This window comes from Nelumbo nucifera, chromosome 5 (genome assembly GCF_055504915.1).
Source record: "Nelumbo nucifera cultivar China Antique chromosome 5, China Antique-T2T, whole genome shotgun sequence".
Classification (NCBI taxonomy): Eukaryota; Viridiplantae; Streptophyta; class Magnoliopsida; order Proteales; family Nelumbonaceae; genus Nelumbo; species Nelumbo nucifera.
This window is the reverse complement of record NC_142653.1, coordinates 20,713,081-20,737,214: the sequence shown is the minus strand read 5'-3', so window position 1 is coordinate 20,737,214 and position 24,134 is coordinate 20,713,081. Positions and strand designations below refer to the sequence as shown.

The window sequence follows — 24,134 nt, the reverse complement described above, 5'->3', positions numbered from 1 at the left end:
GGTAAGTTGGCTGGCACTTGGCAGGGGCAAGCACAAAAAGTTTGTTTGACAGCATTTCACCTACGAAGAAATAGAAAGGTCAAGTGGGTGGATATACTGGGTAAAATATAAGCATCTTCCAACCGGGGATGCCTTCGGTTTCTTCAAACTGAACCAATTGGGTCAGTTGACTGAATTTTGTTTTATTCGATTTTTTATGAAAACCGCTTCTTTAATCGTGCGGTTGCTTCCAATACCTCCACTCCATCACTATCCACGGATGATACTCGGCTTACGCTTAAGACATGTCTTCATGAACTAATGACCCAGCCAGCCATGGTTTTTAAAATGTCACTGAATGATGGAGACAATGGCACGTGAAGTTCTAACGTGCTACTTACTTCTATATAGTTATAGTTTAATTAAGCATTCGCCAAAGGTCCCATGGTCTAGTGGTCAGGACATTGGACTCTGAATCCAGTAACCCGAGTTCAAATCTCGGTGGGACCTTATTTTTCCTCTTGTTTTTAACTTCATATTTTTTCACTACGACCTTTCGAGGCATTGTAGAATATTAATTTTCTTAATAATCACTAATATTCTGCTTGTTTTTTGGTAAACTTAGTCATATTCTTTTATTTTTCATGTAAATAACGTAATGACAATTTTAGTCATAAAAGTCTATTATTAAAAAGGATATTTTTGTTGCATTCAAGTGTTATCAATTTTCTCCTAAGTGGTAAAATTATTTATCCACTTGAGAGCGGGTAAGTGATACATAGAAAAATAAACTATTCCTCATCCACACATAAATATGATAACAGAATATGAATTTTTTGGTCAATAGAAACTAAAATCCCATTGAACAACTTTCCCCCCTCTCAAAATCCAAAAAAAAACACCTCCAAGTAATAAGTTAGAAGAGGATTCAACTATGATATGGAAAAGATATGATATCTGAAAAACTTCTACCCAATGAACTGAAATCATAAACATGGTAGAATATTACGTTATTTTTCCTCTTGTTTTTAACTTCATATTTTTTCACTACGACCTTTCGAGGCATTGTAGAATATTAATTTTCTTAATAATCACTAATATTCTGCTTGTTTTTTGGTAAACTTAGTCATATTCTTTTATTTTTCATGTAAATAACGTAATGACAATTTTAGTCATAAAAGTCTATTATTAAAAAGGATATTTTTGTTGCATTCAAGTGTTATCAATTTTCTCCTAAGTGGTAAAATTATTTATCCACTTGAGAGCGGGTAAGTGATACATAGAAAAATAAACTTTTCCTCATCCACACATAAATATGATAACAGAATATGAATTTTTTGGTCAATAGAAACTAAAATCCCATTGAACAACTTTCCCCCCTCTCAAAATCCAAAAAAAAACACCTCCAAGTAATAAGTTAGAAGAGGATTCAACTATGATATGGAAAAGATATGATATCTGAAAAACTTCTACCCAATGAACTGAAATCATAAACATGGTAGCCAATCAGGTGTTATTTATCAAAATTCATGGGTGGGTTTTGATTGGTCAAAACTTTTCCCATACCATATCTTTTCCGCATCATAGATTTTCCCGTTAAAAAAACATTGATTAGATTTAGAATACCTGGCTACCTTGATTCTCATTGAAAATGAAAACAATAAAAAAGAAAACCTTTAATCGAGAAAAAGCCCCAACCGTTGCAATATACATTTCAAAGGGAAACAGAACCAATTGCCAAAAAAAATTGATGCTTGCTTTGAACAAGAAAACAAGCCTTACAAACAAATTCAAATCTGGCACCGGCAGACTGGCATCTCTCTTTCTCTCTCTTTCTCACACATACAACCCATAATTGTACACCTAACATTTTGCTTGCGCCATACCAGCAATGCTCGTGAATATGGTAAGCACTCTCACAAAGTCACAGAGGAGCATTACGGCTATTGCAGCAGCGCGAAAGAATAGATCCGGATCCCCCTCGGTTTGAACTCATAAAATTGCGGGGGATACAACGAGCAGGCACTCGACTCAAATGGAAGCCCGCAGTATTATTAACAAAGAATCACAAACCCATCTGTATTAGTCTTCGTCTTGTCTCTCTATGTCATGCACAGCAGCCGGTTCAGGGAAGATCTCCTTCGACTGCCTCTTGAGAGAAGATGAGCGGTCAATCCCATTACCTTGCCCGCTTCCCTGAGAACCTGCTGTTCCCGACCGTTTTAAACCACTGCCCCCTTCCTTGCTGTTGCTGCTTGGAATGGCTGCAATATCTGATGAACTGTGACGCCAACTGCCAAAAAGAGCTGCATTCCATGATCCCCTGGATGAAGTCGTTCTCAACCGTGCTGAACTGGAGTTCTCATCTCTCACTACTTTCAAGGGGTTCTCTAATGCTTTAAGGATGTATCTCATGAGTGGGCGTTTGGAAGCCCTGGGATTCAAGCATGACTTAGCAACAATTGCCATAGCCCAGACTTCCTCCAACAGGTCTTCATCTACTATGAGAGATGGATCTACAATCTTTGTCACGAGTTCTTTCTCATAAATACTGATGTAATGTAGTGTTTGATCTAACCACTCTTTTGTAGTGGCATCGTCAGAAGCGCTGATGCCCAGCTTACCCGTTACTAGTTCAAGTAAGACCTTCCCAAAGCAGTAGACATCATAAGAACAGCTTGCCAACGGTGAGCCTGACCATTTCCAATCAAAAGAAAGGGGATTAGGCACCAGTTTTAGTAGATGCAAGTACAACTACAAGGGAGAGTACCCGGTGCAAATGGGACTAAAAAATTTGCAAGATCCTCACTCCCCCTAAATTTGCTGCCCAGAGCCCAGTTGATATTAAAATGAGTATAGATCCCAATCGTTTAGGGGTGCAAATGGACCGGGTCAAGATCCAAACCTGAATCCTATTTTTTTGTTGGATTCAGATACCCCCATTAGATTTTCAGATTGGATCGAATAATGGGATCCAATTGAAAATCAGATCGAATTCGGATCACCCTTATCTGATCCAAAAGAATCCGAGTCTGACCTATATATATATATGTTTATATTGCATTTTTTTGTAATTAAAAAACATGTATATATATATTAATGTATATGATGAAAATAGTTGAAAAATACTTGTATTTTTTGTCTTTGTTTATATAAACTGTTAATTTGTTATGCTTTTTTTCTTTTAATAATTTATTTAAATTTTCAGAAATTAAATCAGATCGTATCAGATCTAGGATATGTGTTATTGGATTGGATTCGGATATACCCTGATTCGAATCCAGTCTGATCCATTTGCATCCCTACAATAGTTGTACACAAGGTAACTAAATCAGCTAAGGTACCCATCCAGACTCTAGAAGATCTTGGAAATGTTCAACCAATTACATTTCTATTGGCCAGAGTCCACAATTTGTCAAGATTTATGGACTTCACCATATAGATTCTTGTGTTGGATATGGTAAAAGATATCCAGACAATAAATGAAACATTCACAGAGCATTTTTTAGAGGCAATTAAATTGTACATACCTGAAGGGCTCTGTTCAGATGTCCTGCATATGAAGAATAGAAAAACACAGTCAGAGAAAACATTATAAATATAAAGCAGTAAGCACCACATTAGCAAGAAGATATAATTTTCTAAGCAATTGAAACTTCTTTAGAACATAATCCATAATTAGCCTGAAGCAGTGTTTTCATCCCGCCATTGACCCGGATGGTCAAAATGTTCAAACCATCACCTGGCCATGATTCTGGGTCCAATTTACCCCTGGATTTTGACAAAAAACCATTGACTTGGTCAAAGACCATCCAATCTGAGTGGTTGAACCGATGACCTGCTCCACCTGGCCACAAGGTCATGGGCTACATACTACATACTAAGAACTTCTAGGTCACAGGTTATCCAATTGGGGTGATCTTTATATCATTTTGGGGCAACTTTTCAAGATTTATGCATCCCAAGGCCACCAAAGATGCCTTGCCCCACTATTTTTGCCAACCCCCCCTTTTGGCCTCACATCACAATTTTTAGTACTTTTTTAAGTAAAAAATAAAAAACTGAAATAAAAAATAAACTAAACATAAAGTATTGCATATACACACATATTATATATTGTTATGTCATGGTCTGACCTGTTTGACTCAAAGGCAAAAACAGTTCAGCCTCCAGGTCAGTTTTTAAAACACTGGTCTGAAGTACCATTTCATAGAACCAAATCAGCCAAAGCATTTGGGTGTATGATACTGGTGATTTTATCCATAAAAATGTTTGGCCCGTTGACTTTTTGTCATTACAAGAGGGGGGAGGGGGTTGGCAGTGTGTCCAACAACTTGTGAAATCATAGTGGCATTTCTCATCCAATGGAAGAACTTCAACATGGTTGTGTAAGTCACTCCAAGTCAATGTTCTGAAAATTTGGGATGGCTTAGGTTTCACTTCTGCAGAACTTAGGAGCAGCAGCTGCAGAATGTGGCTTTCTATTGGTGTGACAGAAATTAAGTCCTCACTTCCATGGGCTATTCATTGAAGTGTCTTAAAAGGATGGAATATGTAGTTTTAGGCCTAGATATATAGAGAATGATGAAGTAGATAATTGCTTAATTTGTTTCTTTTTTGTTCTGCATAAAATACTAACTATACACTGTTCAGAGATATGCACTGCTCTATTGCACGTCTGGTAAAAGTAAACTTCATTTATTTATTTATTCATTTTTTGGTAAATATAAACTTTACATTATCAAACTGTTTACGATAGGATTTTATGGAATCCAGAGTTGAGAGACATGGAGCCAAGTTCCAAGGACAAGAAATGCTGTTTTCTGGATATGGAGTGTAGTATATGACACAAACCGTACTTGTGTAGCAAAGCCACAACACTGTATTAGGAGTTAGTTAAAGGGAAACTCATCAAAACCCAAAACCAGATTATAGATAGACAGAACAATTGAAAACCATAAGTCCTCATACCAAGGATCCGAACAAATGCAAGTAGTCAAAGCTAACTCTAATCAAACTTAATTGAAATGTCAAAGAGAAGAGCTTAATATAAACTGTAAATGATTTACCGAATAATACTATTAATAGAGTACTTACTGAGGCAACCGAAGCAGCCGGGTGATCACATTTTGGTGAGTATCCCCTTCTTGACTACAAGCCTCACTCAAGCTTCCAAGCCGCACCTCAAATTTATCATCAAGAAGAATACTGCTTGCTTGGACATCTCTACAACCACCAAAAAGGGGAAAAAAACTTAGCACTTGCATCAACTAGCCGGAATATTTTTCCAAGGCAAGATAATGCACACACTTCTCACCATTATTTTATACAAGTCTGTTAGTAGTGGATACAGGTCATAAACCCAGACTTGGGATATCAACAAAACAAATTCAAATTCATATAAACTTCCTACAAGATCCACATGGATATCCCTGGTGTCCTTTCACAAGTATTTTGGACTGTAAAGGTAGGGTGGAGGAATGCCTAACATCCAGATGGAGGGAGCACCTCCTTTCATGCAAGTGCAGATGTATGTGCAGTGGTAATTTGAAAGGTTATACAGGTATACAGGTTATTCGCATGAACCAAACAGACCCTAAATAAATAAAAATAAATTAACCTCATACCAGAATTAAGAAACGTCTTGAAAAGAATTACTGAGCAATGTTCAAGTGGGGGTCTCAATGTCTCATCTTTTCAATAGTTTAGACTCTCAAATGTTCACTACAGGTGATACCTGCTAGTCCAATCATCTAGATGATCTAGGATTCTTAGACATGTCAATATTGTTTGGGGGTCCAAAAGGATCCTATTGTTCATCTCTTCAACCTATATTTATGGGAGAAGTTTTACACTTTCAAATCAAAATTCCTATCCATGTGTCTAACCAACTCCTTTTATGCAGGCAGTTAAAAAACAATTCAAAACTTGAACAGCCAATTTTAATACTACAGGAAAACATCACTATAAGTCGGGTTATAGTGGACAATAGGACAGTGGGATTGGGAAGGTGTTTGATCTATCTAATAATTGGTTTGGGTTGGTTATATTATCCCTCCACATAGTAGGAACTGATTTGGTTATAAAATTTTATTAAGCAAAAAGAAAACTTAAAAAATCTATTACCTCCATTCTACATGTTATGCTCCACATAACTATGATTTACCCAAACTATTTACCTCATAAATTTTGGGTTTTATACACAAGATTCTTTTGTTTACTGTTCAAGTTCAACTTTTGTAACTCTTCTAGGATTCTTAGAAATGGTTTCGATTCCAGAGTAACTAACTATTACATTCTTCAGTTTTAAGAGTATAACTAGTATAACATGGATTGCATTCTCATAATTCTAAATAAATTCCTTTTCTCTTCAACATAGCTTGTTCAAGAGTACTAACATCCAGCTTCGGCTGCAACTGTCAAATTTTTATTCTTATCCAAGTTTCTGACCTAGCTTAGCTTAGATATACATGCATGTAATTGAATTCTTGTTAAAGTGATCTTACATATGCTTAACTTTGACCCTCCAAGAATTTTCACTGCTAATTTTGGCTTCGGAAATGTTTGCAAGCTTTTATATTCCTGTTCTTAAGATCATACATGTACTTTAGCTTAAATTTCCAATAATCACCATAAGGGCATGGAAGTTCATACTCGATCTGCAAATTCATGCTTGACATCATCAATTCCTTTCTTTAAAAACTATGTGAAAACTAAAAAAAAGGCTGACTATTAAAAATAAACTAAAAGGGGTTGTCATCTAATGCTGGTTCCAAGCTATCCAGGGTCTATGGAGAGGTGGATTAGATTCAGACCTAACCCCTTCAGCATTTCCTTGAACAAACTGGCCATTCTTCTCATACTCAAATTGGGTGTTCTCACACTTGTCAGCCTGAGACTTATCAACAGTCAATACTATGTGATGAGAGCCCCAAAGTATGGAGGAATATAGGGCTAATGTGGACTTAAGAAGGATGAACTTGAAACCAATCTGGAGTGCCCCCCATGGCCCCATCTAGTGGATCCTTTGTTCTATAGCCCCAAGGCTGTTTACAACTAGTCATTTAAGAATGCTCAGATGTACTAGTATTAGCAGTGTCTCCCATAAAACCAAAAACTATTAAACTACTGCTTTTTTTTTTTTGCTATGATACTTAATGCTTGTATCAGCTCTTCTATTCTATCCAGACCAGCTAAAGCATCCCTTCAATGTGGCATTAATGGGTTATATTCTATACAGAAGAAGCCTAACTCACCAAATTAAGAAACCATTTCCTTTTATGTGTGTATAATATGTTCCATCCTGACCCTTATGACCTCCAAATATTCTTCTTTTCTCAAATTTTCATTCGCCTCTAAGGGACAAGAAAAGTTCAGATAAAAATAATGAGATTTCATATCACTGTTATAAAATGTTGCATACTCACATTCAATTAGAATAATTAAAACTAGCTCAAATTTGTGCTACAACAAATCAACAAAATAATCCTCAAGACATGCACAAAGTTCAGACAATGGTGAGAATAAAATACAGCTTTAGAACTGTGTACATAGTCAATGACCATCCTGAGGATAACAAGAAGGTCTTCCCCTTGTGATCCTTCACACATAGAAAGAACAAAAACCCAATTTATAAGATACAAACAATCACCTGTGATACCATGAAATTAAGAACATTAGAATGCTTAAAGTATCTTTACAGCTGTGTTTGGTTTGAAAGAAAAGGAAGGGAAACATATATAAAGTTTGTGAAGGTTTCCCTACCTTTCCCTACTTTTTCTTTCAAACCAAACATAGCCTACAGAAGCAAGCCATACCATAGTTTACTTGATACACAGTAACAGCATAAAAATAAAACCATTTTCAATTCCTTTGCTTTTTTCTGTAAAGACAAACAATGCCACTCTCAAGTGCAAAAGGTTTCCATTGCATAGTAACATACACCGACTCACCAAGGCAGAAGATAGAGAATCATAAGGGTAGAAAAAGAGGCAAGGATGACAAAAGAATTGAAAAACAAGTTCTGAAATACCTGTGAACAATAGGTGGAGTGCATTCGTGATGCAGATAAGATAGACCCTCTGCAGCTCCGGTTGCAATTTTCAGTCTTGTTATCCAATCCAAAGATTGTAAGCTGTCATCTTCAGAATTGGTTTTCCTGAACAGAGAACTGGACAAGTCCCCATTTGGCATATACTTGTAAACCAGAAGCTTCTCATTCTCATGCTCCAAGCAATGCCCCAAGAGGGGGACCAACCTGGTATGTGAAACCCTACTAAACAAATCCAACTCAACCATGTAAGAATCCTTTTTGAGTGAGCGCACATCAATCCTCTTGATGACTATAGGAATTCCACCTTCTAGCATACCACGGAAGAGATTGCCTGAGTGACCATGTTTGATCATGTTTGAATCACTAAAATCACCTGTGGCCCGGAGCAGTTGCTCATATGTAAATTTTTCCCCTAGATTTGAAAAGTTAATAGAGACCCCAGCAGGTGGTGTGCTTCCTCCCGCAGGAACAGGCCCTACACCAATCCCTCTTTGAGCCACAACAGTCCTCTGACATGTTCGTAGGATCATGATTATCACAAACACCAAGAGCACAATAAAACCAAGTCCACCAAACACTCCCGCCAATATGTATTTCAACTGTTTGTTGCTCTTCTGCGATTGTCCTGACAGAGGAGGTTGGGCTAGATTTGGGACCCCAAAGTTATCAAAACTCAAGCCCCTTCTTGCATAGAATGATCGACAGTCCTCCAAACTCCTCTGCTTCTCTACATTTTGAAGGCAATTGTCACGAAGAGAAACATTACGCAGAGTAGCTGGAACTTGGCCTTGGAAATAATTAGAGGACAAGTCAATAGAACTGAATCTCCCGATAAGAGAAGTCAGAGTTCCATAGAACTGATTCTGCGAAATATTGAACACTGCGGTTGTTGCATTAGCATTTGAACTGAGGCTGGGAATAATACCCGTGAAGTTATTATTGGAGATATCGAGGAAACGCAATTCTGGCCTTGACCACAAAAAATCAGGAAGAGAACCAGAGAAATTGTTGCCATTCAGGGCTAAATATTGCAGCTGAGTTAGACTGGAGAATAAATTTTCCGGCAACGTGCCTACTAGAAAATTGTTCCCAACCACCACTTTCTTCAGTCTCTTCAGTCCTTTCAAATCCGATGGAAACGACCCAGACAGAGAATTCGAGCTCAGATCAAGGTCAACCAGTTGAGAAAGGTCGCCGAGCTGGACGGGAATAGGAGAAGAAAGGCTATTGCTGGAAAGATTCAAAATTTGAAGGTTGGAGAGGGTGCCAAGGGCGGGGGGAATTGGCCCAGACAGGAAATTTGAAGAAAGGTCAAGGAAGGTAAGATTGACGAGAGAGGAGAACGACGAAGGGATGGGTCCAGTGAGCGAATTTTGCGAGAGCTCAAGAACCGAAAGGCGCGATAACTGAACTAGGGTTGTGGGTATAATGCCGGCAAGCCTATTATCGGACAGATAGAGAGAACTGAGGGTGGTTAAATTTCCCAGTGACGAAGGAATAGAGCCAATAACGGAACAAGACCGGAGATCAAGCACTTGGAGTGCTCCGAGACGTTGCCCGAACCAGTCGGGAATGGAGCCGGGAAGTAAGAAACCGGAGGCATTAAAAGTGGCCAAGAGGGTTAAGTTGGCGAGGGCATCGACGGAGAACTGGGGATTCTGACGACCAAGGCGGGTTCGTTTAAACCCCGAGATATTGATACCAACGACCCGGCCGTTCTGGCATTGAACACCTGCCCACTGTGAGCACGGGTCGACTTTCCTCGGCCAGTCCTTGCTCCTCAACCCTAATGACGAGCGTAGGTTATATAGGGCAATCAGCTCGGTGCCGGAACTCAACGGCACCTGCTGCCCGAATGCTGACTGAAATAGTAAGAAAAGGATAGCAAACTCTAGTATACTTCGCTGATCCGCCATTTTTACATATGATCAAGAGATTGCCAACAACGATGATGATGGTGAATAACAATTCTGCATCTCTGTGTTCTTCATCTTTATCTCTTCCTTGTGCGTCCCATTACAAGCTACAAGTACATGTACCAGTGAATCTGTGTAAGGTTTTAGGGATTTGGGGACTCTTGCTAACCAGGAATGCAGTTGTTTATCTATATCTGTATCCCCACTAAAATCTTTCTTACCTTAAAGCACGAGAGTTGATGCCGAATTTGTCACTCCTCATTAAACGCCGATCCAGAATACACATAATGAATTAGAGGAAACTCAATCCTCTATCTTTGATTCTCTCTTTTCATTTCTCGAATTATGCCCGTCACCCTACCTAATCTATCTGTCTCTCTCGCTCTCTCTTTCTTTGTTTGGTTGACGAAAGAGAAAGAAAGAGTATCAACCATAAAACAAATAATAGCAACCTCAAAATGGTAATAACAATATATAATAACAACTGAAGAGGAGGATTGAACTGGTTTATCTATCGCTCTTGGCTCTCTAGCGCAACCGCTTTTCCTGCTCCCAGGATAAGAATTAAGACGGAGAATGGCCTCATCTCATTTAAGCGCTGACATTAATGACAAAACTATTCCCAACCGCTTTGTTCCCACTCTTTCTACTTTCTACTGTTGCCGGAGATGTAAAATCTGCCGTGGTGCGACTTGCGAGCTGCTGCCTGCTGGTCGGATGGTTGGAGAAGCGGCGGAGCGAGAGAAGAACAGGATTTGATCGGTGGTTGGTGCTGACAGGGAAGCGAGACCGGCGCCGATTCTTTAACCAGCGTTGACCTTCGTTAGTCCCGCTCGAACCAGCTAGCTAGCCCAGGAAAAAAGGTTGAGCCTCTCTTTACTAAAACTGAATACTACTAGTATTCTTTTCTTTTTTGTGTGTGTACTCTGTAGACTCTGCAGTGGTTTTAATTTTTCTATTAATAGAGAAAAGAAGGGAGATCAGAGATCAGATCACACACCTAACGATTAACCAAACCTCTCTCCCCTTCTCAGAAATCAGATGATTCGAATCGTAACAGGCTAACAGCTTTCTTTTCTCTTTGCAATAAAGTGAAAAGTACTACTCCAACAAAACCAATTATTCCGGAAAGTTACTAAAAGGCCCTTGTCATTTCCTCGCATCTGCTCAAATTACAAAATTGACCTGACCCCCCGTCATCCAGATCTGACATATCGTGATTAGTTTTTTTTTTTTTTTTAATTAATCAACCCCTCAATAATTATAGTGTTCTGGTTCTGGTCACTGGTCAGGCCACTAGGCCAGAGTAATTGTTACGGTGAATGGGCTGGTGGGCCCAACTCTTCTTCTATTTCACAGTCATTGTGATGTGGATAGCCTGTAAAGGCTGTAACTGGAAGGTGCATTGTGGTTTCTGAATCAACTACGAGGCCCATTAATTTATTGTTATATATTTTTTTAATGGTAGTCTGCATATAATTATATAGCAGTTTTTTAAGTGAAAATTTAATAAAACAATTATTGGGAGTGAGATTTGGATTTCTGAGCGGCAATTTAGTAATTTGGCAAAGAATTACAGGCCCCGTTTGGCATATTTTTTCGTGTGATCGGGCAGATTATGCTATGGTCTTTTTCAGTTTGATTCTTGATAAATTTATACACCAAAAGTCAGTGTGTCAAAAATACACAATAAATTCATTTTGAATTGATTTTGGGAAGCTCTAAATATAGTTTTTTCATATTATTTTATACAAAAATATACGAAAAGATTTACAAAAAAACCTGTAATAGATAAATTAACTTTAGATATTTAGCTCTTCATGCAAAAGTTTAATATATCTTTTGACTATCAAAAAAAACTTGCCAAACGCGCTCTTAGTCTATCTTAAAAAAGGCGAGTAGAACTTGTTAGGTGTTTTTTTAGGTGTTCGGTTCAATCGAGTCAAACCTTATTACTTGGTCAAATTATCTATCAGCGTTTCTTCCAAAGCCAACGTAGCAGCAACAACGATAATAACTGGGATGGCGTGGCGCAATACCCAACGCGTAATCCGACGTGGACGCCCGCCTCCGCGTCGAGCTTTTCATGTCTGACAACACCCCAGTTTCTGCTTACGTGTATCGATTGTCTTCTCCAGATGTCTTTCTTTGGGAAGGTCATCATTCTCTAGTGTAGACGTCACTACAGCTTCCCACTCTTCCACATAGTCTGCGATTGGTATATCCGCTCAACGTTCGTCTTTGAAAAGTTTAAACAAGGTACCCGCATCCGTGAACCATAATGGGCTCAAAAAGTTTAAGCCCATATTACGTACTTAATATCCATCGTGCCATTAAATTAAAATATGTAGGGGTTGGCCCACTAAGATAGAACCGTTGGATTAGAACTGCTGATCCCTATGATTGCATCAGTGATATATATCTTTCCAAGGCCGGGTATAGGACAGATTGGTTGGGGATTGGAGATGAAATGGGGCCTCATTCAATGAACGGTTTACATCGGCCACCATCATCTCTAGTTCTCTACTCAGGGCAGAAATAGGGTTATTCGGCACATAATGTTATAGCTTGTACATACTACACGGTGCGACAGAAGTCTGTACCAACAGAATTCCAAGCTTGTTTTTGTTTCAGACTAAGACTGATTACTGAAGGACTTGTACAAGTGGTCAGAAGATTGAGGCCCACAGTTGAATGGGTGCCCCACCAGGGTTTTGTGGGCCAAAGATGTACTTAACTGGGCCTCATTGTCTTTTACTATTATGCCTTCGTATGGATATACTATAGTGAAAGAGTTTTTTTTATTATTTATTTTTATTTTATTCCTTCTTTGGAGTAAATAAATATTACCAATCTGATATTCCTATGGTTTTCAAACCTGTCTTACGTGCAGAGTGCCGTCACCCTTACACAAAATTACAATATTTTTTTATTTATAAAGATTTTTCGTGTTACGAATCTACAAGCAAAGGGTAGTCAAGATCATATCTCTGTATCAAGGATATGTCCAAAAAGCAAGGTGTTCCTTCTCCAAAAAGAAAAATAATTAAAAAAAAAAGAGAGAGGAAAGATTAAAGAGGTCCTTAAATCCATACCTTCATATGTAATTAACTAAAATCCAGGGGTAGATGAATTAGAGACTAACTACCAAATGACTAATGTCCATGGGTAGATGAATTAGACCCCATTTTCACCAAATACCACTTTATTTTTCATGGTGTGTTGATTTCGTTGTTTTTCATCAAAACCAATGTTTTAAGACTCGGCCCGATCGGAAACCGGTGACCTTTCCGGGTTCTGGTTAAATGACTGTTTCGGCAGATCGGACGGGCAAATCACCCATTTAATCAGTAAAACTGGGAAAAAAAAATTCGGTCCTTTTAAATTGTATGCATGGTTTGAAAATTTGACTTAAAAATCGAGTTGTTCTGGTAATTAGTTTTCGGATCAACGGTTCAATCATCCTGTTCGAATGGACGGCTTGTTCTGATAATAAAAATTAAAAAATAATATAATATAAAAACGGTCAAAAATCATTGAACGGATCAATAAATTGATGATTTGACTGTCTGAGCCAACAAGTTATTGACTGATTCAATGGTTTTTTACCAGAAACCCGGTTTGAAGTAAAACAAAACCGATTATCTGGACAGTTCCCGGGCCAAATGATTCGACCATCTGACTCAACGGCGATTCAAAAACCATAATCGTATTGTATGTACAATCACTTTTGACAGTGGATGATGAATCCATGTCTTCTTATTTTTGTCAAAATTTTTGGCTTTAAATAATGATCGTACCTAAGGAGCCAAAGTTCTTTCGTAAAACGAGAACCTAGAGAGCATTCCGATTTTACTCCGGTCCTAGTCTTAAAACACTGATCCAAACAACAGCATAAACTCAAGGCTTATTATAGTGTAATCAACTCCATGAAGTAGGGTCGTTTTCATGTAGTTCTCAACATGGAAAAAGAAGAGAAAACTTTTCCAAAACCTAGCTTGCCGACCGGTAAGGTTTGATATTTCAAACTCAAGCTATCGGTCTGGTAAGACTAATACTGGTTTGAAGACTGTGATGGCTAATGATGCGATGCATGAAACGCGGTTGTAGGCTTGTTAATGTCTGTAGCATCCATGGTTACGTTGTTTGTCTCACAGAGCCAAGTGATGGTAGATAGAGATTTCTGTTTTCTTTTTGGGAAATTGGTTCAATGACGCTGAATTCAGAGCAAGAAATTGTATTTGCCCTGAGTGATGAGTTCTTCCCTATGTGGGAAAATCATATCCAGGAGAGGCCTTATTTCTCACCTACCATTTTCTCATTGTTCATTTGTCCAGTCACCCAGTTGAGATATTTCTCACCTACTTTTGGGTGGTGGCCAAAAAGCAAAATTTTGTTTTCCTAAATTGTATTGCTTTTTGATGATGCAGCAGCTATTTGAAAAGGCGAAATCATACACATTAACGAGTACCCCTTAGTTTATATTAAGACTGTTTTTTCATTTAAAGAATTTATTTATTTATTTGGTGGTGGGGAGGGACTCTCTAACTCATTCTACGAATAAAATTTGCTAAATCCGACCAAAGCAAGCAGTTTTGCTCCATAATCTGACTTTACCTTGTGGTAAGTTTAAGTGTTTAACCCAATAACCAATGTGGTCGCACCAGTTCAATGAGGGAATCAATATACTAATCTGACAGCCACAATCCAACTTACACTGCAATCAAGGGTTAGAATAAAGAGAGGATCAGAGGAGAGGTTAGGTTGTATTTTATGGTTTGTGTCTAATCAAAGTATGCTTGCAGAAGAAAATTAGGGGAAAAAAAAAAAGAAATTGATAATTGACCACTTGGATATTCTGGTGGGTCTGAATTTCAAGTAGTCAAGCAGAAATGTTGGATCAAGACAGCCTTTATGCTTTTAATACTACAAGCCCACATTCAATTCTTTTAAACACCCAATATAAAGATAATTTAGTTAATCAACTAAATAAAAGGGAAATTCAGTTTATCAGATTCAATTACTACTACTTCGGGTCTACATTGTTGAAATTATTATGTTGTTTATTACTAATAATGAGTTATAATAAAAATATGGTCACTTCTAATTCTAGTGATTGACACCATATTGTAATCTTACATGTTGAGACTCATATCCAACTAAATATATTTTAATGTCACTATAGGCAGATTTCAGATGGATGCATGCCTTGTATACTATGAGTTATTTCAGGCTTATAGAAAAACTTAAAAAACTCCAATTCTAAAATGTGTGGTTGTAAAGTTAAATGAAGAAAAACTGACCTTATTGTATCATGCTCAGTTTGGAAGTTTGGAAGGAATACAAATATAAATATGTAATGTAAAATCTCATATTTATGTATTATTTTATATGTATTTGTATTGTATATATTTGTATTTGTATTTTTTTAGTTTCAATTTGAGAAGAGTGTAAATGCAAATATGTATAGTGTAAATATAAGGGTTAAAAAAATAAGACCTTGTTTGGTTTGTAGGAATAGGGGCTCGGAATCAGAATCAGAAGGGCTATTCTAATTCCAATTGTTTGGTTGAACGGAATCGAAATCCCATTTCCATTCGTTTTGGAATGACATTCCTCTATTTGAGGGAATGGCCAGTCCCTGCCCTTCTTTTGGGAATGAAATCTCATTCCTACTGATTCCAATTTTTATTCTCATTCCTGTTTGAACCAAAGAGACTAACAATAAATCATTATGATTCTGATTTCGAAGGATTTCAATTCTGATTCTGACTATGAACCAATAGTGGACCATAAAACCCGATTGGCAATTTAAAGTAAACACGTAAGCGATCCATATTGTACCAGGTGTACCGGCAATTCTATTTGCTCTTAATTGGGTTTTGTAGCCTGTTGTACACATATTGTTTATAATTGTAGACACCCCATTTTGACAGTGGCCAAAAGCGAGATTCTCAATGTTCTACCATTCTTCACTTTTATTGTTGTACATTTTCAAATTTCTATCGCATTGTAATTGATTTGTTACTCATGAGAGAATTCCTCAGAAGAATAATTCTACTTAAATGAATGGTAACGAAATGAAATGAAACTCAAAATCCTAATTGTCTACTCTGTTCCCTTTTGGATAAAACATATTATTTATGATTTTCTTGCATTGAAAACCCCTATATCCAAATTAGAAATTTGCTCCAACATTTTGATAAAAATATACAAAATTTTACCTAGGCTAAACAAGCATTGTAAGACTTTGAATGCACCTTTTTCATCTCATCGGAATGGCTATTAGGAGATATAGTAATACATCTCAGATGCAACTCCAGATAATTTATTTCGTCATCGTTCTTACAGCTCCTTGCAGTTGCAGTTGTGCATTAAAAATATCTTTACACATACAGAGATATTCCCAATTCGTGTCTCTGTAAGGAAGGTGCGAGGATGGTTTTGGGAATATCGTTTGACCCGATCCGAGCGCTTAATTATTGTAAACAAGGTTACAAATATGCCGCGGAGAAGCAGCACGGATCAATTTTGTTTTTGTCTCTGGTGCAATTGGGAATGATTTTAGTCTATCGAAGACGTGTTGCGACTTAGGACGGGTCATCCAAAATTTCATTATTGAGATAATAACATATAAGAACGAGGTTTCAGGGCCTATTTACAAGTTTTGATTTTTGAATAGTCATTTGAGAGGAAATTACTTTAATGAAGGTGTACATGTTCTGTCTTCTGTGCAGCGTGAACTTTTACTTTTCTTCATTTCCAAAGGGGGGATTACGTGTGAAGTCAGATACCCTTGTGCAATTCAGAGTAAACATCCAAATCAAGTCATTCGTGAAGCCAAATGGGTCCAAAGAAGATCGACCATCATATTCTCGAGGCACGGCAGGCCACACAGGAATTCGGGGAACCCACACATATCGAGATCGTAGTAGGGTCGGTCGGCCGGATGTAACACGACGCGGAAAGAGCAGACTTCAACGCGTGGCCATTGCGTGACTGCACCTGCACAAGCACAATCACATATCCGCCCCGCGGAAGTCTTTACCTTTCATTGCTTCCAAAAGTCAAAGCTCTATGCCTCCCCGTAGCCACCACTTGGGCGAGGAGGCGTTGACACTTGACAGAAGTTATGCATTCAAAACTCACGGGCGTTTCTTCATCCACCTAGAAGCCAAAACAGAGCTAGTGCAGGGGTTAGAAGCCTAAAACAATGGGATCCGTTTGACTGCTGGTTAGTGGCGAAAATATGACACTTTCCAACATGATTTGGCTCCATTTCAACTCATATAACTTTTCTCTATTCTCTACATTAGTTCAAACAAAGAATTGAGATGATTTCTGGTAGTGCCTTGAGCTGTAGGAGGAAGTGATCAAGTGCAAGTTAAAGGGCCTAAAAAGGTTTAGGATATACAAAAATAACATGAATTAAACTAGTAAGATAGACGTGGCGATTGGGATGGGGTAAGACACTTCGGATCGGGTTGGTAAATTCTAAACCATATCCCTAAATGTTTGGATTATTAGGGTTGATTCATGGGTTAATTCGAGTCATTTCAAAAAATAAAGAAAAAATATATGAAAAATGCCAAAATAAAGGAATTAACCTTAAAATTCCAAAAATAAAATAAAAAAACTTAAGCATTTAACAATTTCAAAATTAAAACAATAAAGAGTAATGACTAAATAGTAAAAATTAAAGAGTGGAAACTTCTAACAATGCATAAATAGTCCCTATTAGATCTAACAATCAGGTCAACAAGTTGACCCATGATTCAACCCAATTTTTTCAGGTTGGGTCAGGTCATTCTTAAATTCAGGTAGTTAAATATGAGACCCTAACCTTGTTTTTTCGGGTTGGGTCGGATCATGTTATTCTCAAATACAGGTAGCTAAACATGAGACCCTAATTAACCCTGCCTTTTCGAGTTGAGTTGGATTGGGTTAACTTTTTGTCAGGTCTAAGTAAGAAATTATTGAAGTGTCCATAATTTAACAATATGAATATAATATTAAGGGTCCATTCGCTTTTTTAAATTTTGAGAGGAGCGGGGGACTTAGTCAATTGGAATTTGGTTCCCATTGACCAAGATACCTATGTTTTTCTTTTCAGATTAATGTGGGATTTATGAGAAATAATTTTTTTTTCTAGGTATCACTTACCTAGTCCATCTTTTCCACCTGGGAAAAAGTTGTTTATACTTGGATGAGACAAAATTGCCCTTCCTAATAATAACTTTTTATGACTAAAACAATCATTATCTTATTTATTTGAAATAACAGGACTCATGTATTATTATCTGTTTTAATAATAATAAACTTCCCACATAAATAACTCCCTAAAAGTGAACGGGGCCTAAACAGAATAAAAAACGATAACAGGACTCATACATGTAAGATGTAACCGACCCATATAGTTGGGATAAGGCTTAGATGATGAATTAATGACGATGATCGAGTGTCCTTAAGCTTGCTGGGATTTTCGCCCACCAACCAAACAACTGCTAGTTGTGAGGCCCCTTCTGAATATATAGAATAAGGGTGAATCTGACTCCTCAAATATTATTATCTATTTTAATGTAGTCATGTTGTCTGTATGGATGGATCAAATTGCAAGACAATAATGGGAAGCATCTCTACTTGCTAACTAGTACATAGGCGAACTCTTCTCTGGCCAACTATAGCGACTACTACTTATAAAATGATAAATTATATTGGTGCAACGATGACTTCTTTTCCTCCTTGTTTGGCCATTCATATATGCATATTTCAGACAGGAAAAGTTTGTAGAAATTTGAAAGTTGAATGGAACTACTGCAGACACGTGGTACCATGTATTATGAATGATGATAACAATAACTAAAAAATATTAAGAAGAAAACACATGCAAGGAACCTAACAGTACTGATCTGATCTTATACTCTCTTGAAAGGTTGGCCTTTTCGACTAATTAAGGAGGCCCCATCCTTTCTGTTGGTATAGAAGAATAATGAACATGTGCAATGGATCCTCCTGGTCATATCTATTGATGAAAGGAAATTTGGCCCGACCTCGCGATCGTCCGACATGTGGCAAAGGCAAGCGGCTCGGGGCAGTAGAGCGCCCAAAGCAAACATCGGAAGCAAGTCCAAGCTCTCTACCGAGCTGAACTCCAGACCGCTGTACTTAGTCCGAGCTCCTTGTTAAGAGCGAGCTCCCTGTTAAGGGTCCGAGCTCCCTAAGTCTGAGCTCCCTGTTAAGAGCGAGCTCCCTGTTAAGGGTCCGAGCTCCCTAAGAACCCAAACTCCCTAAATCCGAGCTCCCTACTAGGAGTCCGAGCTCCCTAAGAACCCAAACTCCCTAAGTCCGAGCTCCCTACTGGGACTCCGAGCTCCCTATTAAGAGCGAGCTCCCTGTTAAGGGTCCGAGCTCCCTAAGAACCCAAACTCCCCAAGTCCGAGCTCCCTACTAGGAGTCCGAGCTCCCTATTAAGAGCGAGCTCCCTACTGAGAACCCAAGCTCCCTGCAAGGAGCATGAACTATACTAGGCCCCAAGCCTCACAAAGCTGACCCGAGCTGGCCCATGGCAGCTCGGAACACTCCAAACCGAACTCAAGACACCTCGCTCGCCACTCCAGCACTTCACTCCCAAAGCACCAGGCCAGCCAAACGTACCCGACACCAAAGACGTCCGTATCCAAGGGCGACGTACCTGACTGATTTGGGATCTGACGCCAGACAGCCGCATTTCAAACGGCTTCCTGCAACCGTCGTCACTAGCCGCAGAGACGGCTCTGACAAAAGGAACAGTTGCGGTTTTGCCCGGCCAGAGGAAATGACATCCGAACTGGCAGGAGTTCAGAAGTAATCATGCCCGACTTGACGGAAGCCTGGAAGTGAGTGCGCGAGGTGGTTATAAAAGGCTTCTACCCCCCGGGAACGAGGTATGCTAACTTTCGCGCTATCTGGTTTATCTTGCCTTTGAAGGATTCTAACTTGAGCTTCGGAGCCCTTACGCCGGGTTCTCCCCGGAGCTTCTCTTCTCCTTCCGTTTCAGGTCCCTGTTACTCAGTTCAGAGGCAAAATCATCTACAGCTAAGACCGGCCAGATTGTGCATCATCAATTGGCGCCGTCTGTGGGAACGCTTCAAAAGGCCTCCCTCCAAAACTTTCATACCCTTTTCTTCTTCTCTGAGAAACTCAATACTCATGGCCTCATCCAGCAACGCCGGACGCGGCACAGAGACAAACACCACCGGGGAACAGCCCCAAGTTCCCGTGGTGTGTGTCGAGCAGTTCACTATCCCCCTCTCGGTGGATGGAACCCCCAATCTGACTACGCCACAAGCAGTGGCGCCTGTAAGCCTACCTTCCGCAAACATCCCCTTCCCTCTTCCCATCAAGACTACCTTCACCGAACCAACCGCCGTCCCCCTGGCAGCTAGCCAAAATCGGTTGGACAACTTGATGCAGTGCATGCGGGCAATGCAAGCCCAGATGCAGCAGTTCCAGCAACACCAGCTTCACCAGCACCAAGTGTTGCACAACCTCTCCCAATACCACTATCAACAGCAGTTCCCCCAATTGACACCGAACCAACCACTACTTCCACCTCGCCACCCTGCCCCGAAGCCAGTCAAGGCCTCTCCGCAGGATGGGCGCCTCCACCGAGGAAAGGCCGCTAGGCCCCAGAATCCCCCAAACAGCCAGGCCTCGTCCCCAGGCCGGAGAGAAAGGAAAGTCATCCCCGCCTCGCGGCTCGCAGGCGGATCAGGAACCTCGCCCGCAAGGTCGGCACCTCGGGTCTCCAAACCGGAGTCCCCACTGGTGGAAAACCGATTCGGCGCACTGGCCGCAGCGGACTACCAGCACTCCGAGCCCATCGAGCTCGGCAACACGGAGGCCAGCAGCGCCAGTACAAGGCCCACTCAGCAGCGAAGGCGCCGTCGAAGTCGACGAACCGCCACCCGCGTCTTATCCGAGCACAGAGGCAAAGGCGAGACGAGCTCGGACGAGGTAGGAGTCGCCCCGATTCTCTCAGTTCCTTCCCCCTCGCCTCAGAACTCCTGGCAGTCCCCTTGCCCAGAGATTTCAAGCTCCCGCCCCTAGACAAGTATGACGGGTCCTTCGACCCCAACGACCACGTGGACGCTTTCCAGTCCCAGATGCACCTCGCCAGAGCCAGCGAATCATGCATGTGCGTAGTCTTCACCACCACCCTCAAGGGGGTAGCCCGCACTTGGTACAGGAACTTGGCCCCCGGATTGATAAAGTGTTGGGCTCAGTTCGTGCAGGTCTTCACTGCACACTTTGTCACCAGCAAACGGTGCCCCAAAGCAGAGGAAAGCATCTTCGCAGTAGTCCAGAAGGAAGGAGAACCCATACGGGGCTACATCAAGCGATTCAATGAGGCATGCTTACAGATACCACGGTTAGACCCCGCGGTGCAGCTTGCCGCAACAAAAAGAGGGGTGACGCACAAGGAGTTCAAATGGCACATGGTAGCCAACCAGCCCGCGACCGTGGCCGAGTTCCTAAAGCTCGCGGACAAGTTCATGAGAACGGAGGAGGAAATCAACCAGCGAACCAAGGGCGGAAACGAGAAAAGAAAGAGGGACGACGAGCCCTCTAGCTCGGCCGACCGAAGAAACTCGGCTCGGGACCCAAAACCGAACCAGTCGTTCCGAGCTACCCTGCCAATTCGGACGGATTACACGCCCCTGAACACGAGGCGGACCGAGATCCTAATGACGATCATGGACGCCCCATACGTCAAATGGCCACCTCGCCTAAAGGGAAATCCGAACGAAAGAAACAAGAATTTGTATTGTAGTTTCCATAGGGACCACGGTCACAGTACCGAGCAGTGCAATAACCTCCGAGACGAGATAGAGGGGTTCATCCGTCGCGGATACTTAAGAAACTTTGTACAGCACAACAATAATAGCAATAAAGCGGATCAGCCGGGCGAACACTTAAAAGACGCCCCGGAGACTAGCAGCAAGCCTGCCGAACCGATGCAGCGACAGCCTCCGGCAGAAAGGCCTGTTCGGGGAACCATCCATGTAATTGTGGGAGGTTCGGTGGTGGCGGGATGCACATCAGCGGCAGCCCGGACCTTAGTTCGCGAAGCGCTCCTTGAGGAGCGGAACCCCCCGAAAAGGCCGAAGACCGAGGAGCCGATCCTCTTCACAGAAGACGACGCGCGGGGAGTTCGCTACCCTCACGACGACGCACTTGTCATTAAACTCAGGATCAGCGACTTCGAGGTTAGGCGCATGCTCGTAGATTCAGGCAGCTCGGCGGACATTCTCTTCAAGTCGGCGTTTGATCGGCTACAGCTGCCAAGGAGCGAACTAAAACCTGCAAGCACTCCCCTGGTGGGCTTCAGCGGGGAGGAAGTCAGACCCCTTGGGAAAATAACGGTGCCCGTGGAAGTCGGCACGTGGCCTTGTGCGGTCAGACTCAACCACGACTTACTGGTGGTCGCGACCCCCTCCCCATACAATGCCATAATAGGACGGCCAATCACGCATATCCTGCGGGCGGTGGTCTCCACCTACTATTTGGCCATGAAGTTCCCTACGGACTTCGGTGTGGGGGTAGTGCGGGGCGACCAGCTCGAGTCCCGCAAGTGCTACGTTGCCGCCCTAAAGGGCAAGTCCAAGCCGGCCGGCGACCTCGATCTGGAGCGGCCTACGGAGCAAGGCGAAGAACGAGCCTCGCCAACAGAAGAAACAGTCGCGATCCCGACCTCACCTACGGACCCAACTCGCGCACTCCAGATTGGTGCTTCTGTCAAGGAACCTCTACGGACCGAACTGGTAAGTTTTTTACTCCAAAATTTAGATATTTTTGCATGGTCCGCGGCCGATATGCCCGGTATTGACCCTAGTCTTATAACTCACAAACTTAACACTGACCCTTTAGTCAGACCCGTTAGACAAAAGAAACGGAACTTAGCCCCGGAGCGCTGGAAAGCGGTCGACGAGGAAGTCGAAAAGCTCCTCGCGGCAGACTTCATAAGGGAAGTCCATTACCCGAGCTGGGCGGCCAACCCTGTGCTGGTGAAAAAGGCGAACGGCAAGTGGCGCATGTGCGTCGACTACACCGACCTGAACCGAGCTTGCCCGAAAGACTGCTTCCCCCTTCCTAGGATCGACCGCCTAGTGGACGCGACCTCGGGACATGAATTGCTAAGCTTCTTGGATGCCTACTCAAGCTACAACCAAATCCGGATGGACCAATCCGACGAGGAAAAAACCACCTTCATAACCGAGTTCGGTCTATACTGTTACAAGGTCATGCCCTTCGGGTTAAAAAACGCCGGGGCGACCTTCCAAAGACTTGTAAATAGGCTCTTTCGGCCCCTGATCGGCACAAAGATAGAGTGCTATGTAGACGACATGGTCGTCAAAACACAGTTTTCACAAGAATTAATACAAGACTTGGATTCTGTCTTCCAAATCCTACGTCAGTATAACATGAAATTGAACCCCAACAAATGTGTCTTTGGCGTCACCTCGGGCAAGTTCCTGGGCTACGTTGTCAATCAACGCGGCATCGAGGCCAACCCAGACAAAATAAAAGCCATCCTAGATATGAGACCACCTCGGAAAATAAAAGAAGTCCAAAGGCTAAACGGCCGCATAGCCGCTCTAAGCCGCTTCATGTCCAAATCGGCAGATCGCTGCCTACCCTTCTTCAAAGCAATCAAAGGCAAGGGGTTCGAATGGACCCAAGACTGCCAGCTCGCGTTTGACGAGCTAAAAGGCTACCTCGCCAGTGTGCCAACCTTAGCTCGGCCCGAGGAGGGCGAAGTCTTAGAACTGTACCTCTCGGCTAGCGACGAGGTGGTCAGTTCGGTACTAGTAAAGGAGGCAGACCGGGTCCAACGACCCATATATTATGTTAGTAAAATCTTGCAGGGAGCAGAGACAAGGTACCCGCAGATAGAAAAGCTAGCGTATGCCCTGGTGGTAGCAGCACGGAAACTCCGTCCGTACTTCCAGGCCCACACCGTCATCGTCCTGACCGACAAACCTCTGAGACAAGTTTTACTCAAACCCGAGGTTTCCGGTCGGCTGACGAAGTGGGCCATCGAACTCAGCGAGTACGATCTCCAGTACAAGCCAAGAACTGCCATCAAGGCCCAAGCCTTGGCAGATTTTATTGCAGAATGCACGTTTAGCCTCGAAGCCCCTGAG

At 41.5% G+C, this 24,134-nt stretch overlaps 1 protein-coding gene and 1 non-coding gene across 2 annotated transcripts; one reads left to right on the top strand and one right to left on the bottom strand.

Annotated features, from left to right (window-relative positions):
* The first annotated feature begins 417 nt into the window (after positions 1-417).
* TRNAQ-CUG (transfer RNA glutamine (anticodon CUG)) lies at positions 418-489 on the top strand. The gene has a single exon. It is a non-coding gene; the product is annotated as a tRNA-Gln (tRNA).
* A 1,101-nt stretch (positions 490-1,590) lies between these two features.
* Positions 1,591-10,957, bottom strand: LOC104595683 (putative LRR receptor-like serine/threonine-protein kinase At2g16250). Its single transcript, XM_010256528.3, has 5 exons — positions 10,170-10,957; positions 8,012-10,055; positions 5,077-5,205; positions 3,510-3,532; positions 1,591-2,672 (listed from the first exon to the last, which is right to left on the bottom strand). The coding sequence occupies exons 2-5, from the start codon at positions 9,946-9,948 to the stop codon at positions 2,062-2,064; spliced, it is 2,700 nt and encodes an 899-aa protein (XP_010254830.1). The 5' UTR covers positions 9,949-10,055; positions 10,170-10,957; the 3' UTR covers positions 1,591-2,061.
* Positions 10,958-24,134: the final 13,177 nt, after the last annotated feature.

Coding starts and splice junctions, on each gene's coding strand:
- LOC104595683 (XM_010256528.3), bottom strand. CDS start 9,948: ATGGCGGATCAGCGAAGTATACTAGAGTTTGCTATCCTTTTCTTACTA. Junction 5,206..8,011: donor ACTCCACCTATTGTTCACAG/GTATTTCAGAAC, acceptor TGGTGGTTGTAG/AGATGTCCAAGCAAGCAGTA. Junction 2,673..3,509: donor ATCTGAACAGAGCCCTTCAG/GTATGTACAATT, acceptor GGAAATGGTCAG/GCTCACCGTTGGCAAGCTGT.